Source organism: Neodiprion fabricii, chromosome 2 (assembly GCF_021155785.1).
Source record: "Neodiprion fabricii isolate iyNeoFabr1 chromosome 2, iyNeoFabr1.1, whole genome shotgun sequence".
In the NCBI taxonomy this organism is placed as follows: domain Eukaryota; kingdom Metazoa; phylum Arthropoda; class Insecta; order Hymenoptera; family Diprionidae; genus Neodiprion; species Neodiprion fabricii.
In genome coordinates this window covers 3,120,857-3,136,046 of record NC_060240.1, presented here as the reverse complement: position 1 = coordinate 3,136,046, position 15,190 = coordinate 3,120,857, and the positions used below count along the sequence as shown (strand labels likewise).

Genomic DNA, 15,190 nt, shown 5'->3' with positions numbered 1-15,190 from the left:
TTGCATTTTTGGCAAAAATTTGGGCGATTTTGAAAAGTGCTGGAATTAATTCTTTGATGCCCTATTCCGGCATAACTTTGCGCTAGAAATCGATTGGGCGCAGTTTCAATACGCTGCGAGCAACGAATCAAAAGTTACAGCCAAAAAACGAGAACCTGTGTTTTTGACATTTTTCAGCTGGTGCTCTTTCCTTCGTAATTTCTCTGCCGTTGGTCCTACGCTCTTTTCGCTGCGTTTTCTGAGTTCCTGGGGGTCCAATTAGTCAGAAAATGGTCGTACAAATCGAATCTGAGACCAAAAATTTTTGGCTCCGAAAATGAAAAAAAAGTAAGGCTAACCCCTTTGCATTTTTGGCAAAAATTTGGGCGATTTTGAAAAGTGCTGGAATTAATTCTTTGATGCCCTATTCCGGCATAACTTTGCGCTAGGAATCGATTGGGCGCAGTTTCAATACGCTGCGAGCAACGAATCAAAAGTTACAGCCGAAACACGAGAACCTGTGTTTTTGACATTTTTCAGCTGGTGCTCTTTCCTTCGTAATTTCTCTGCCGTTGGTCCTACGCTCTTTTTGCTGCGTTTTCTCAACTCCTGAGGGTTCAATTAGTCAGGGGAGGGTCATACAAATCGATTCTGAGACCATAAATTTTCGGCTCCAAAAATGAAGAGAAAACTAAGACTAACCCCTTTGCATTTTTGGTTAAAATTTTGGCGATTTTGAAAAGTGCTGGAATTAATTCTTTGATGCACTATTCCGACATAATTTTACGCGAGAAATCGATTAAGTGCAGTCCGAATATGCTGCGATCAACTGATGAAAAGTAACAGCCAAAGAACCAAAGATTTCCTTTGTCATTTCTCAGCTGTTGGTCCAAAGGTGTTTTTGGTGCATCTTCTGCGTTCCTCGGGGTCCAATTAGCCTAAGTAGTGTTGTACACGTCAATTCCAGAGAAAAAATTTTACGGTTCAAATATCGCAGAAGAAGCAAGGCCAATCCTCGTCAATAATGGATCTAGAATTACGGCCAAAATACACGAAATTTGCACTGTCTTTTCGGAAAGGTGGGGAAGATAAATTTATACCCACTAATTTTTATCCGTTTATTCAGTGTATCTGAATTCTGTACAAGTGTTTGGGTGTCAGTGTTTAGTAATTCAACGAGTTACCAAGTAGTACAAAAGTATGTGAAAGACAAAATGCAAAAGTTTTATTAAATTTTGCGTAAAAATACTTATTAATATAACGGGACACAGAAGCGCAGTATACATTATCTTAAGCAGTTTATGAAAAATATTCTATCAGATAGTCATTGTCTTAGTTAGTAAGTATAATTCTAATTCCAGCTTGCCTACAAGCTCAACGCACCTCTGCAGGATACGATATTTTATTTTTACTATTTTATGTCACCTAGATTAAGGTGAATAAAAAGTTGAAATTTCCCTCATTATTTTGCAGTATATTAGCAGCTGGTTCAAAAACGAATCAAACACCTTTTTAGGAATTCTTGAAGTCCGATTAGTCTATGAAGAGTTTACACTTTCATTCACAATCCTGGATTTCTAAAGTGTTGGAAAAAATATTGAACCATATCCATTGACTTAACTAATTGAGTTACGATGCGTGGCATTTTTTTGTTGCGTTCGTCACATATCATTTTCACTATTGTTCTGTAATGCGGTTGTTTTACGTTTGCCTGTTGTACTTTAGCAATTAATTGATAATGGTAACCCAAAGTACTGATTGTTACGTTCCATTACATTTTCGCGACTCAACTTACAATCTAACTCTTGAATTGTCCGAAAGTGCCGGTTATGACGTCATAGCTGCATAACCAGCTTTTTCAAACAGCCACTAGAGCCCCTTTTTCGATGTTGCTGTTCCGAGTATGGAGACAACCTCTATCCTACGATCACTCTAGTAAATTTAGCAACCACAGTTTGTGTACCGGGACTAGTAATTGCACTTGTGATTCAGTGATTTAAAGTTCACGATTGTCTGCTGTGATACGAAGAATAAACAGTTATGTTCTCTTCAAGATATAAAATCCATTAAAAAAAGAAGTAGTCCCCATCGTAATCACTGTGTATATACATATTTATGATGTTGATAGAAGTGCGGAAAGCAGATGGGAATACCGAGTGGTTTAAAGAGTATAAAACATATAAAGCGGCCCCAAGTATCGGTTTTCCAACCGGGGGCTGTTGGCCATTCCCATCGTCCACCACTGCACACAAATTACAGCTAGTTTGATTTTTGCTGATAAATATCTTTATGATTAATTATGCTAATCTAGTTAATAAAATAATAATTAATTAAGTTTCGACGTTGTGCCCAACTTTACCAATAAATAAACCTAATATAGTGCGCTAAACATAGTAAAAAATTTACTCAATCACTTTGACACGAAAATGGTCCTTAGTAGAAATGACAAAAGGAAGAGAAGGGAAGGTGATCTTGTTGACCTCATGGACCCTCTTTCAGAATCTCCGAAAAGGTAAAATGATCTATTTGCACGTATTTAAATCAACTCACGTCGCAGCTGACAGCTACACATTGCTTTCAGCACCTATAAATAATTGTTACAGAATAGGGATGATCCCTTGAAACCCAATAGACATTAGTATTCATTTTCAAAAGATGCTAATGAAACTCCCATGAAATTAGCCTACAAATACGTTATTTGCATAACACGTAATTGCCACTCTCTAAGAGTATTGATTATCACAGGCTTTCATTGTTCAACAATTTCACAGGGTTCATTAATGTATTGATTTTTCAGCCTTCTACTTATTGTAGTTCAAGAGAAGCATTGTTTGGGTCTTCAGCAGTTATTATTCTTACTTTTCTTGTCTTTTTGTTTTGTCACATGTCTCATGAACAGCTGAAGTTTTGATTGGGATCTCATTGTTTTGCACAACCATATTTTGAACATCAACATTCTCTTTTTTATTTATTGCATGTGCAAAATAATGAACCATGAACTATACTCATAATCAAAGTAACAGATTCTATGTTTTTTTATACCTTTGTTCATATACTATTCATCATTTATTTTAGGACCAAAGTCCACGCGCAAAGAAAATTTGCCCAGGGTGTAGCGACTATATTTGGTTCCACGCAATCTTCTATCAAGGAAAAGGAAAAGGCCAAGCCTGCAGTTATTACAGAATTGATAACTCATGGGCGTCCGAACACTGAAGACTTCTTAACATTCTTATGCTTCCGAGGTCAATACATGTTTTTAAAAAGTCATTCATTTATCTTGATATGTATAAAGATATATATATATATCCAATACATAAATCTAATAACATGTTATCTTATATGAATTAAAATTGATATTCTATTCATTTACTCAACATTAAATACCAGTAATATATAAATCTGCTGAATTACATTGCAGTAATGTAAGGTAATATAATTTTTACTTTTAGGTACACCAATGCTGCCTCCCAGTTTAGATTTTTTCAATGTTGGAAGTCGGAAAGTAAAGCAGGGCCAAAAATCTTCGATTAGCGTTGTTAAAAAGCCTATACCACCAACTTCAACATCTGGAACAGAAACACCTAAATCAACTACCAGTACACAGAAATCAAATGGGAAAGGCAGTAGTATTTCCACCGATAAAAAAATAACTACAAGTGAGAAAAATATGACAAAGTTTAAAACAAGTAAAATGGCAGCATCTGCCGTTGAGGCATTGAAGAAAAAGTACCAAGAACAGCGTCTGGCAAAGCAAAGGATAAAGAACAAATTTAAACCTACATGCATAATGAGAACTCGGTCATCTACCGATAGAGCCAAAATGAAAACAGCAAGTATCGTTCCACCCAAAAAGTTTCTACCCAAGGTTGAAACAAAGAGACACTGTCTACGGAGTAGCGCCATTGCTAATAAAAGTAAAAATGTTGGAATCATAAAAGGAAAAGTAGAATTGCCCAAAGCAAAAAAGAGATCACTTGTCAGAGAGAGATGTAATGATTCTTCAAATACCGACGTTTCTTCGGACGATAATTCACCAACTATTAGAGCGATGCTACGTTCAAAACGGCAGACCAGACATGCAAAAAAAGTTTGCACAAGAAGCAAGTCAGAAACAAGAAGAATAACTAGATCTCACCGAGAAACAATACAGGCTCAGGTTCTATCGAGACGCCCATCTAGAAAGACCAAAGAAGCAGCTGCGGTGTATATGGAAATTCTTGGTAGGAAATTAGTCAGTCCGGATTTAGATAATGAAGATAATTTATCGGTTGATAGTTTTCCCGAACTGCCAAATGCCAGAAGAATAGCGCAGAGGGAAAGTGAAATACGAGCTAAAGTAAAACAGACTTCGAAACTAAACAGTAACAAAGATGCCAAATCTGAGAATAGCAGGGGAAGCAGCACTCGGTTTTCCAAAGATAAAGTTGACAGGAGCATGGTAAAGAATAAGCGGCCGTTAAAAATACAAAAGTATTGCGAGTTGGACAGCGAAGACGATTCGGCATGTTCAGTGCAATCTGAGAATATTAAACCTGTGACGAGGAGAAGTCTTGGAAAGTTAGCTGAGTCAACGAGCAGAAGCCTCAGATCATCGCCGAGAAACGTGCCCTCTAAATTGCAGTCAGAAAAAAGTACGAAAACTGAAAAAGAAAAAGTGATGGTGAAAAGAAAGCGGGATCAAAATTCTGGAAGATTAAAGGAAAGCCTTGTGAAGACTAGCGTACCTAAACAAAAATCAAACAAATCTAAGAGTAAAAGTGACAACTCTGAATCGGATGAAGAAACTTTAGGAATGCTGCTTGATAAAATGATGAAAAAGAAAAAGAAAAATGAGCCGATCAAGTCTGTGAAAGTTGATAAAGCAAAGTCCGAAAATACACCTCCTCCAAATGTTGATGACAAATACGACACTTCAAAAATATCAGACGATGAAGAATCTTTTCGAGGGTTTTCTAATAAAGCCATATCGAAGGTCTTAAACTCGTGTCACACTCATGTTAAGGCTAATCTGCTTGCATCTGAGGAGGACAGCAGGAAATTAGATGTGCTTAAAACACATGGTTTGCCCGAAACGGATGCAATGAATATAAAAAATAAGCCTTCTTCTGATGTAGAAACAAGCGATTCTTTACCTGTGACTATAAATGTAAATGAGTCATCAACCAAACCTATTCCTGAAGACTTGAGTTTATCGGAGATCAAATCAGCACCACCAGTTATACCTGTAGTGTCAATGAATGTACATGAAATTTATAATCATAATCCAAGCGATTCTACTGTTAATATAATTGACATGCCTCGGTCATCGTCTCTGGTACGAAAAGAAAGAGTGAATATGTCTACTGAACAGATTGAGAAATGGTTAAATGAAAGTTCCATGGCAAAAGAAGAGAGTAAAGCAGAAATGGAAAACGTTTCTGGTTTTAAATTTGAAGATACGGTGAAAGTAAAGAATGACGTCAGCCATATATCTATATCTACTAGAATTCAGCACTTAGTTCGGCCAGTAAATATAAGTTTTTCAAAAACAACTGAAAAAAATAATTACAAGTATAACAACGTAGTTCAGAATAAAATTCCACCAATATTAAATGTTCACGTACAACATTCTCCACCTAAGCAGCAAGGAATACCGACAAATCGTAATAGAATAAATGCCGATATAAAAGAAATTATTAAAGGAAGAAATATGAAAACTAGCAAAGATTCATCCTTCGGCGAGGACAGTGATGCTGTTTCTAAATCTGATCATAACTCTATCGATGGTTCGCCGGATAAGAAATCGCCAGACAAAAAATCCTTTCAGCCGCGAAAACCTTTTTTGCCCAAGGTAAAAGAACGTAAAGATATCACTCCGAGTGCAAATGCCTTTTCTCCAGAGAACGAAAGTAGCGTATATGCATTTGAAAGTGACAATGAAACTCCAATCAGTACACCGTTTCGGCGGAGGCTTAAGGACACTGACAACAAACCAGATAGTGTGCCTTTGATGTCCGAAGAGGAGGCCGCAAAAACTGAGGAAGAGACACAGAATGTTCAGAACCAGGATTCTGCTTCTGCTGATACTCCGAAGGCAAATCAATTCGAACTCCCAAAGATTTTTGCCGATCTAGCAACGATGCAGGTTTTGCCAATCGACAAACTGACTACAAGCTGGAGTAACGTTGGCTGCAGTACTTCTATAGCTGTGCAAGTGAATCTTGATGAGCAATCGCAAGAGCCGCAAACCACTACGACAGACGAATCGATCTTGAAAAGTACTGAAATATCAACTCAGACGGATCGTAACAATGATAATGAAGATGACAATGATGGGGGTCAATTATTTTATATACCCTTACAAGCTGTTACCAGGAATGGTCCAAATTTGGTGCAGGGTCAACAATTGATTCAAGGCGTTGCTGTCAAACTTGGCACCGAGGGTCCAACTGGTCCAAACCAACGCGTTTTACTAAGAGCGAAACTAATTACTAAACCACCTTCTACAGTAGCTCGATGTCCACCCGTAGGTACGGTTCAGCCAACAGCTCGTGTACCGCAGAATTCATCAACTTCTGGACTTGACAATCCTGCTCCGTCAACTTCAACGAGTGTAGTACCTACACCATCTACGTCTAACTTTCAGCATCCCTTATCCAACAAAAGTTTTACACTCACGCAAACAACACAGCATCAAAATGCTTCTACTGCAACAGGAACTAGCGTAGTACCGGACAAAGTTCAAAAGTCTCCTAAAGCCTCTAGAGAAAGAAAAACATCTATAGATTCCGTGAAAAGCGGTAAACGGTAAGCATTTCACTGTTAAAATGAGGACGTTGTATACTGGACTATCAACATTTATTATGCATTTGTAATTTTATGTCCAGATCTCAATCCAAGTCTAAACCAAAAACATCAGAGTTCTGTTCACCTAGCAATCCGACTACCTTTCCGAGCCCAAAAAATGCGGATGAAGAGGCTCGTCTTGTCGAAGCTCCTACGTTTCATCCAACCGAGAAAGATTTTCAAGACCCATTGGAGTACATTGATAAAATACGCCCTATTGCTGAGAAGTTTGGAATCTGTCGTGTAGTTCCACCGGTAAACTTTAAAGTGAGTAGAGCACTAAATTGAAAACTTTTCTGTTAATTATTCATTCTATAGATGTAGCGGTTTCACTCCTTTTAATGTTTTCTCTTATTTATTGCAGCCTGAATGTAAAGTATCGGATGACATGCGTTTTACAGCTTATAATCAATACGTTCATCGGATGTTGCATCGGTGGGGACCCAATGTTAAGGAAATGATGGCTATTAAAAAATATTTGGCAACACAGAGTATCACTCTCACTCATCCTCCCTGGGTTTGTGTGAATTACAATTCTACTTATAATTTGTTTTTTCGTCGGTCTTTAAACACTACATTACATATACACAGTTTGAGTAGTTTGTAAAATCCTTTAACTTACTCCAAGCCTTAAGAATCTACAATAAATGTAATTTTCTTAGATTGGTGGTATGGAGGTAGATTTACCACACTTGTATCAAACGGTGCAGAGTCTAGGTGGCTTGAAGGAGGTGATTGAGAAAAAAAAATGGCAGAAGGTGGCTGACGGGATGAAAATTCCGAAATCTGCTCAGGACCGAGTTACTAAGTTGGATGATATCTACTGTAAATATTTATTGCCGTATGACACGCTTTCGCCGGGTAATTTCAACACTTAATAATTCCCTTATAGTTACCTTCGTAAGATCGAACTGAAAGCGGTTTCTTCGGGTGCTGATAAGGCTCCATGCAAGCTGGCAATCGACATTGTTGTATTGGTCTTACATTTTTCATACGGAATTTTTTCAGAGGAGAGAGAAAAACTGTTCGATGAAGTAGAAACTGATTGGGCCAAGCGTGAGAGCAAGGCCTTGCAAACACAGACTGCACCTTCTAGTGATAATGACGCTGAAGATGACGACGAGGATAGTTCTGATGAAACTGAGGAATGTATTGTCAAAGTAAGTCAGACTGTTCTGATAAATCATTATTCAAATATGAAATTTAATCTCAAATAAATATTCTATGATTTGAACAATTATGAATGCATAGTTCGGAATTGAAAATCTTTAAACTATTCTTTTCAAAGGGGAGAAATATGCCATTAAATGCATTCTACCGCATCGCACGAAATACACAACGTATGTGGTTCGGTGAGAGTCAACCACCATCTGGTGAAGCTGAGGGTGCAGCAGCAAATGAAGTTGAAGCAGCATTTTGGAAACATGTCGCAGAGAGGAAACGACACGTTTGTGTTCACGCAGCCAGTATTGACTCGAGCGGTCGGGGTTTTGGGTTTTCTGTTGCTAAAAACAGTCCGTTTGCTAGACATCCTTGGAATCTTAAAGTATTGACTAATAATGCTGGTTCGGTACTCAGAGCATTGGGGCCCTTAATGGGTACGGCATATATTTTTTGTACTCAAGGAACTTGAGGGTAAAAATAGCTTACATTGTACTTTATTTTTTATATTGGCAATACGTTACTAGGTGTTACTGTGCCAACGCTACATGTTGGAATGCTGTTCAGTGCATGTTGCTGGTACAGAGATCCTCACGGTCTGCCGTGGATAGAATATTTGCATACAGGGGCTAAAAAAATTTGGTACGGGATTCCTGATGAGCACAGTGACAACTTTAGAGATGCTTTGGCTAAAATGGTACCACGATATTGCAAGAATAAAACGATTTGGTTACCGTCGGACACGGCCATGGTCCCACCAGAATTGCTTGTGAAAAATGGTGTTCCCCTATGCCAGACAGTGCAAGAGCCCGGACAGTTCATTATTGTATTTCCTAAAGCCTTCACCTCTAGTATATGCACTGGGTATGTTGTTTCTGAAAGTGTATACTTTGCACAATCGTCCTGGCTCGTTACTGCGGAACAAGTATTCAAGGTAACTATTCAGAATTGAAAATCCGTATCTTTTATTTTTTCACCTACTATTTGTGTCGTATTTCACAGTGGTTGGTAATTCTTATAGGATATACAGGAGAGCTGTGAGCCATCAATATTTTCATTTGAAAGACTGTTGTTCAGTATTATTAATGATACTAGATCCCATGTCGATGTACTTAAACAGGTAAGAATTTTTTGTCTAAAGTAATCGTATTTGAAATGAATATCAAGTAGTAATTATTACTTCCTTACTTATCATTGTAGATATTACCAACTGTGATGAATATTCGGGAGAGAGAATTAGAATATCGTAGACTACTGGGAAATGCCGGTCTAACGAATACTGAGAGGCTACCCTTACCTGATAGTGGAAAGCGAAGAAGAGGAAAAAAAGTTAAGGAAGACGACAGTGACTTTGAGTGCGAAACTTGTCGTGCCAATCTGTTCGTTTCACTAGTGAGCAACTTGCAGGACGATTGTGTCTATTGTCTTCCACATGCTTGTCAGATACTTACGAGGAAAAAACAGCTTCTGAAACACTCTACGCTTATGTACACATATAGTGAGGTATGACATATGAAATCCGTAACAATGAATTAAAATCAAGTTCCTGTAATGGGTCTCGTATATTTTTTGAATATTTAATTTTCAGGCGGAGTTGGATGATCTCATACATAAATTGGAGGATAAAATCGAAGCCAAATCTAAGAAGACTAATCAAATGAGACAAGCTAAATAGGCGATAAAAAATTTGTAGTGATATTATATTTATTTGATAGAATTTTCACATAGGCAATTATTTATCAATTTATTTTAATATTTTCTAAGGTTGAAGCCATGATTAGTTCTATACATTATTTATTACGTCATTGTTTTACTGACGAAAAAAATAGTAGCAATAGTAATTATAATAATGCCTGGTATGGCATTTTAAAAAGTTTTGTTAGACATCACAAATACTCCGAGATCGAAATGCCGATTTCTATAAAATCATTAAAAGATGACGAGTGATTTTTGACACGAGAGAAAAAATAGGTACCCATCATATAACAAGGCGCAGATCACTGTTAAACAATATTTTTCGTGCATCACGATCGAATTTTTTTTCACAAGATTTTTCATCTGAACGATCGTGTAGTACTAAAGTTCAACAATTTATAAATAACTCTATTGAGAGGGAGAAAATTAAATTAATGATAAAATTGATGTATTTAATTTCTCAACTTTCATGTTTGACTGAAGTGTCTCCGTTTTTGTAGTCATATTTTAATTTGATATATTTATAAATTAGTGTGTCGTTATGCTACTCACACGATAAAGTCAAATTATTCGAGTTAAAATACTGTAGGGAATTAGTATATTGTAGATCAGTCTTTACGTAACAAATAATAACGGGTGAAAAGGAGCAGAAATTTTCTTTCTCGTCCATACCTAAGTAGTCCGAATTTATCCAACTGTAATACTGAAATTTATAACGGTTAATCAAAACGATAGTTGTAGTTCCTTAATGTATTAAATTACAACCAAATTTGATGAATTTATACGTGATGCTATAATTAGTGCAAAAAAAAAGTGACGAGGCTTTCTCTGTATAGTTATTGAGTGCCAAATTGATGTCGATACGCGTATAGGAGTTTTTTGTCGATTAGAAAATTTATATTTCTGTAATTATTAACGTCATTGTGTAATTGGAAAGAAAAAAACGAATTCGCTGAGAAACTTACAGTACCAATTTGTGTACATAAGCAGTGAAATATCTGATATAAATTTTATATATTTTCTACCCGTTCAAAGAAACTTTGTTATTTCTATATTTGTATGGATTTTCATTTTCCAAATTCAGTATATTTAGTTTAAACTTTATTCAGTACGTAATATAAATTATTTACTGTTTGGAATAAAACTACTGCACATTTTATTCACGTTCTAAAACTTGTTTGAATTTCCCATCAGTTAAAAGTAAGAATGAAACTGAATTTTGAAGTAAAAGGTACTCACTCGTGTATCTAACTGTAGGTATATACAAAGGGTATGAAAATGTATGACCATATTTCGAGATAATGTTCTGGTCGTTCCGATTGTTTTACAAAGAACGAATAACTATCTGTGCTGATTGGAAGTGCTCATTGAGAACAAAAGGGGTTTTCATTATTATTGGGAGTTTATTTGTCTTATATTATTATACTTATTAAAAGTCGAGAGATCAATGCCATCAGATCGTTCCGTAATAAAGATGTGTTCGTGTTGAGAATGGTTTTTTAGTCATATTCACAAATGTTATAGGTAACGTGTAATGATAAATTTTAAATATTGACGGTACATGATCCAGTTCTTTCAAATTTTCTTCCAATTGGAAAAATATGCATGCTTATTTTTTATAAAACTGCATCAAAATGTATTAGACATTCTAGAAGCAATCGAGTTGCAATGTTTTTATTGTAAGTACGTTGCTAATCACTGATATGCTATTTTAGCTTCAGAAAATATTTATTATCTTCTGTTGAAAAATTGCAAGTTGAGACGCGGTTCTTTTTTACCGTGATGTATAATGTAATACATTTTCAATTAATGCGAATCTATCACTATCGCCCTGATCAGAACTTGAAGAACATAATTTATATAGAATTATACACGTAAGTATCACTCACTTGATTATAAAGCAAAACCAATCATAATAATACTGGTTATCATAAATGCAACAGAAAAACATTATTATTCTATGGCCTTATTATCTAGTCACAAACGAGCGGGCTTCGTCAAACAATACGCATTGTGTTCACCTAGTGATGCATGCTAGTGATAGCTACATTGGAATGTTTTTTAATATTGTAACATTATACGAAATATAATGTATATCATTTTATTCAAAAACTTTGTTTATCAATAAATCACACTCATATTCTATGTACGGTATAAAATAGGAAACCATTCTTTTAAATAGAATATATTTCGAGTGAAATGTTAGACACTGTGGCGGCATGGGTAAAAAATGACAGTGTAAATGATCTTTGTTCGTGAAATTTATCCAGTCTTTTTACGGTAGTTATTAAAATTTTAACAAAGGTAATAAAGTGATTACTGGAAAAATTCGCGACTCGTTATTAACGCACAGACAGATCATACAGTGGGGTATTTGAAATCCGCAAGGCAGACCCGAATTAACTTAACTGACTTGTCATTAATGTGCATTACTGTGTAATGGCAAGCAGGTATGAATCATTAATTTTATGCCATCCAGTCTGAATATACAAAACGATATTACATATCAAATTCCTAGGCGTAGGAAAGTATTATATGTATAGTAATAATTTATTAAAACCTTTCAAAGGCTAAAAATTATCAGTAAAAAATATACAGCGATAATTTCCATTCATGTACATGGAATCTAAAAGTAAAAAAATGAGCTACGAACTAAGCCATTGCAGAAAGATGATTTGCAATTCTAAAAATCTAACTAAGAAATTCCAATACAGTTGGAATTTAGCTAGGATTTGAAAATGATTAGATTGGGAGTTTACGTCTTGGCAATATAACACAGTTTTTAAAGTTGGTAATAATATGCCTTATCATTATTACGTCGTCAATACAAATCACTGTTCCCTGCGATGTAAAATATTAAAGAGGACCTGCGATGAGCTCTCCTCGTTTTTATTTTCGTCTTCATCCGAACTGAAAAATTCGTTGAGTAAATTTGTCAACGAAGTTGATTTCTGTGTTGACAGTAGCGGTAAATTAGTGTCAAATCCATCATCGGATTTGGTATGGTTATTTAACATAGAGTTATGCTCCAGCTCAAGATCTTCAATTTTATCTTTTCTGGTCATTCGAAATTTTTGAAAAGAATGAAGGATTATTCCGCCAAGGCACAACAGCAGGCCCACGAAATTAAGGCTACTCATTTCGTCCCCTTTCCACTCGAACGCTAGGACTAACGTGCAGATTTCCTGTGAATTTATAAAGAGTTATGAGTAACATTAGTTGGCTCTATAGACATTATTATGCAGCATTTAAACTTTTCCAATAAAACTACCTTAAATATTCCAGATATGGATAGCGTTAGGCTAGAGGTACGTGTAACGACCATGTACTCAGCGAGTTCCATGCAAAATGCTATGATAGCTCCACCAAGCACAGCGGCAATGGTTACTAACACAGATCCAGTGTTGGTCCAGTTCGTGTTCGCCAAACCATTTTTTATTGTGGTCCCTGTGGGAATACACTTCAATGAACTAATAAACAGGATTTCAAATTTCTCAAGTCATCATTAAGTACGAAAGTCATTCATTTTCAGATATCATCCAAATCCTATTCAAACCTCAGTCATAATGCTGTTGTGAATTTCAAAGATTCATACCCTCAAACCATAATGCCACGGGTATTATAGATATAAACATCCAAGGTTGCATATGATACATCATATCTATTGGATTTCCAAGGCCAAGTTTGGACTTTTGCATAACAAGCTGCGCCATTGTCCAACGAAGTCCGCTTGAGAATGACGCTAGCAAAGCAAAAACTAATCCAAGGCTATCGAGCTTTGCCGATTTATATGTGAACATTGCCAGACCTCCTGATATCATTACAACGGTTCCCACCAAGGACCATGACTGTAAAAAATAATCTTCTTGAGCGAAAAATAATATCAGGTGGAATTTTTACTGCAGTGAATTCAATCAGTTTCCAGTAAATGGTAGGAGTTTTTTTCTTTACCTTTCTTTCAAGTTTGAATAAGAGTGCAAAACCAAGAATGAAAATGATCGTCGTTGACTTAGTCATTGTGTACCTGAAATACAGCGAAGGCGTTAGATGAATTCTTCATAAAATTGAACTGTGATTGTGTGTTGTTTTATTAAAAAACAAATCATACTTACACCGACATGGTGAGTAGCTCCAGAGCCCAATTTGAAAAGCCAATATCATGGCCGCTCGCTATACCTGGTGGCGCAACGTAGATCAGCATATTCTGCCAAGATAATCTGACCCTCCGCTGCCCAGTTTTGCACTCTAGGACACATCGCACCAGCGCGGAAAGTAGGAACTTTACAAACAAGTGACAGAGAACTACGCCCAGTGGGTAATGAAAATCCTGTAGGAATAATTGGCGATAAATTCAAACGATGAAACTTTTGCGGTGCGACTTGGAATTATGTTTGATCGGCACTCTTACCCATGACTTAAGTAACCATTGTTGATAAAAGCTGAGTCCTACCGAGAGAACAAAGTATAAAAGAATGAGAAGGGATGTAAGGAGGATTCCCCACCAGAAGGACAGGTGTTTTGTCGGTGTATTTTTGAATTGCGTATCGTGCTGTAAAAAGTAGTCGGGGACATCGGGTTCCTGGTTAGCGATTTCATACTTAATGTTAGATTTCGGCATATTCTTGTTATTACGGGGTAGTCTGGAAACAGTGTCGCGAAGCGTAAACATAACCTCGAAACTGAAACTCCACAAAATTTCAAACCCACATTACGCGAGCCAGCAGTTTCACGTTTCGCATCGATATGACCTCAGGTCTATTATTTAACAGCAGTTTTGCGCTGAAGGTTCGTCCATCGTTTCATAGGTATAAATTTCGCTAAGAAAACTTATCGCCAGCTGTCAAACGGCACACTTCACTATGATCCTCTTCTTTTTTTTCCAGTGTTAATCAGTCGTTATCGTCGTCTGAAATTTATCACGGGACATTTATCACACACTAGCTTTTGACGAATCCTTAGACATTCATTTCAAATCGCATATGGATCAATCATCAGTAATTGATAAACAGCATATAAAAAACACGTCACACTTCTAATCGGCGGTTATCTTCGCGCATGCGATTCAAGATGACTTCTCCAAATTTAAAGCAACTCAGTCCATTCCGAGACTGTATTTTCCGCTCTGAATATTGTCACAAATTTTTAGTCGTATTCATGCACGATTCATTTACGTGCATATCTAAAGACAGTCGACTCGTTTACTGTACGGATCGTGCTTCAAAAACAATAACTTGCTTTACAAGGCTGGCATCGTGTACAAGGAAATGAAATTGACCAATTCCTTATCGCGGTCTAAGCTTTCATTTCCTGCAACTTGAATACGATTGTTATAAACGTCCGTTTATATTTATCCCATACGTTCTTATCTTGTACTTAACACGTCGCGTTTGGTTCTGATAGTGAAAACATATGTACGATTAATTAATTAGAAAGAAATGTATACATCTACATGGGATAACGTTGGAGATTAGAATAATGCTTGCAGTAGCGTTTATGGAGTTTCTGCAGACATATTTCGACTTCCCTA

At 36.5% G+C, this 15,190-nt stretch overlaps 2 protein-coding genes across 2 annotated transcripts; one reads left to right on the top strand and one right to left on the bottom strand.

The window, feature by feature from the left end:
• Window positions 1-1,960: 1,960 nt before the first annotated feature.
• LOC124174922 (protein Jumonji) lies at window positions 1,961-12,567 on the top strand. Its single transcript, XM_046554575.1, has 12 exons — window positions 1,961-2,491; window positions 3,055-3,224; window positions 3,432-6,768; window positions 6,849-7,074; window positions 7,172-7,324; window positions 7,470-7,668; window positions 7,816-7,967; window positions 8,096-8,405; window positions 8,496-8,902; window positions 8,990-9,088; window positions 9,169-9,471; window positions 9,557-12,567. The coding sequence occupies exons 1-12, from the start codon at window positions 2,406-2,408 to the stop codon at window positions 9,641-9,643; spliced, it is 5,529 nt and encodes a 1,842-aa protein (XP_046410531.1). The 5' UTR covers window positions 1,961-2,405; the 3' UTR covers window positions 9,644-12,567.
• LOC124174923 (solute carrier family 35 member C2) lies at window positions 10,019-14,924 on the bottom strand. Its single transcript, XM_046554576.1, has 6 exons — window positions 14,072-14,924; window positions 13,776-13,990; window positions 13,615-13,687; window positions 13,259-13,511; window positions 12,935-13,110; window positions 10,019-12,848 (listed from the first exon to the last, which is right to left on the bottom strand). The coding sequence occupies exons 1-6, from the start codon at window positions 14,330-14,332 to the stop codon at window positions 12,495-12,497; spliced, it is 1,332 nt and encodes a 443-aa protein (XP_046410532.1). The 5' UTR covers window positions 14,333-14,924; the 3' UTR covers window positions 10,019-12,494.
• Window positions 14,925-15,190: the final 266 nt, after the last annotated feature.

Bases quoted from the DNA above. Each gene is read 5' to 3' on its own strand.
- LOC124174923 (XM_046554576.1), bottom strand. From the start codon at position 14,332: ATGTTTACGCTTCGCGACACTGTTTCCAGACTACCCCGTAATAACAAG. The intron at 13,991-14,071 runs GTAAGAGTGCCG...TTATTCCTACAG, and splicing joins AATGGTTACTTAAGTCATGG to GATTTTCATTACCCACTGGG. The intron at 13,512-13,614 runs GTAAAGAAAAAA...TATTTTTTACAG, and splicing joins TATTCAAACTTGAAAGAAAG to TCATGGTCCTTGGTGGGAAC.
- LOC124174922 (XM_046554575.1), top strand. From the start codon at position 2,406: ATGGTCCTTAGTAGAAATGACAAAAGGAAGAGAAGGGAAGGTGATCTT. The intron at 9,089-9,168 runs GTAAGAATTTTT...TTATCATTGTAG, and splicing joins ATGTCGATGTACTTAAACAG to ATATTACCAACTGTGATGAA. The intron at 9,472-9,556 runs GTATGACATATG...TTTAATTTTCAG, and splicing joins TTATGTACACATATAGTGAG to GCGGAGTTGGATGATCTCAT.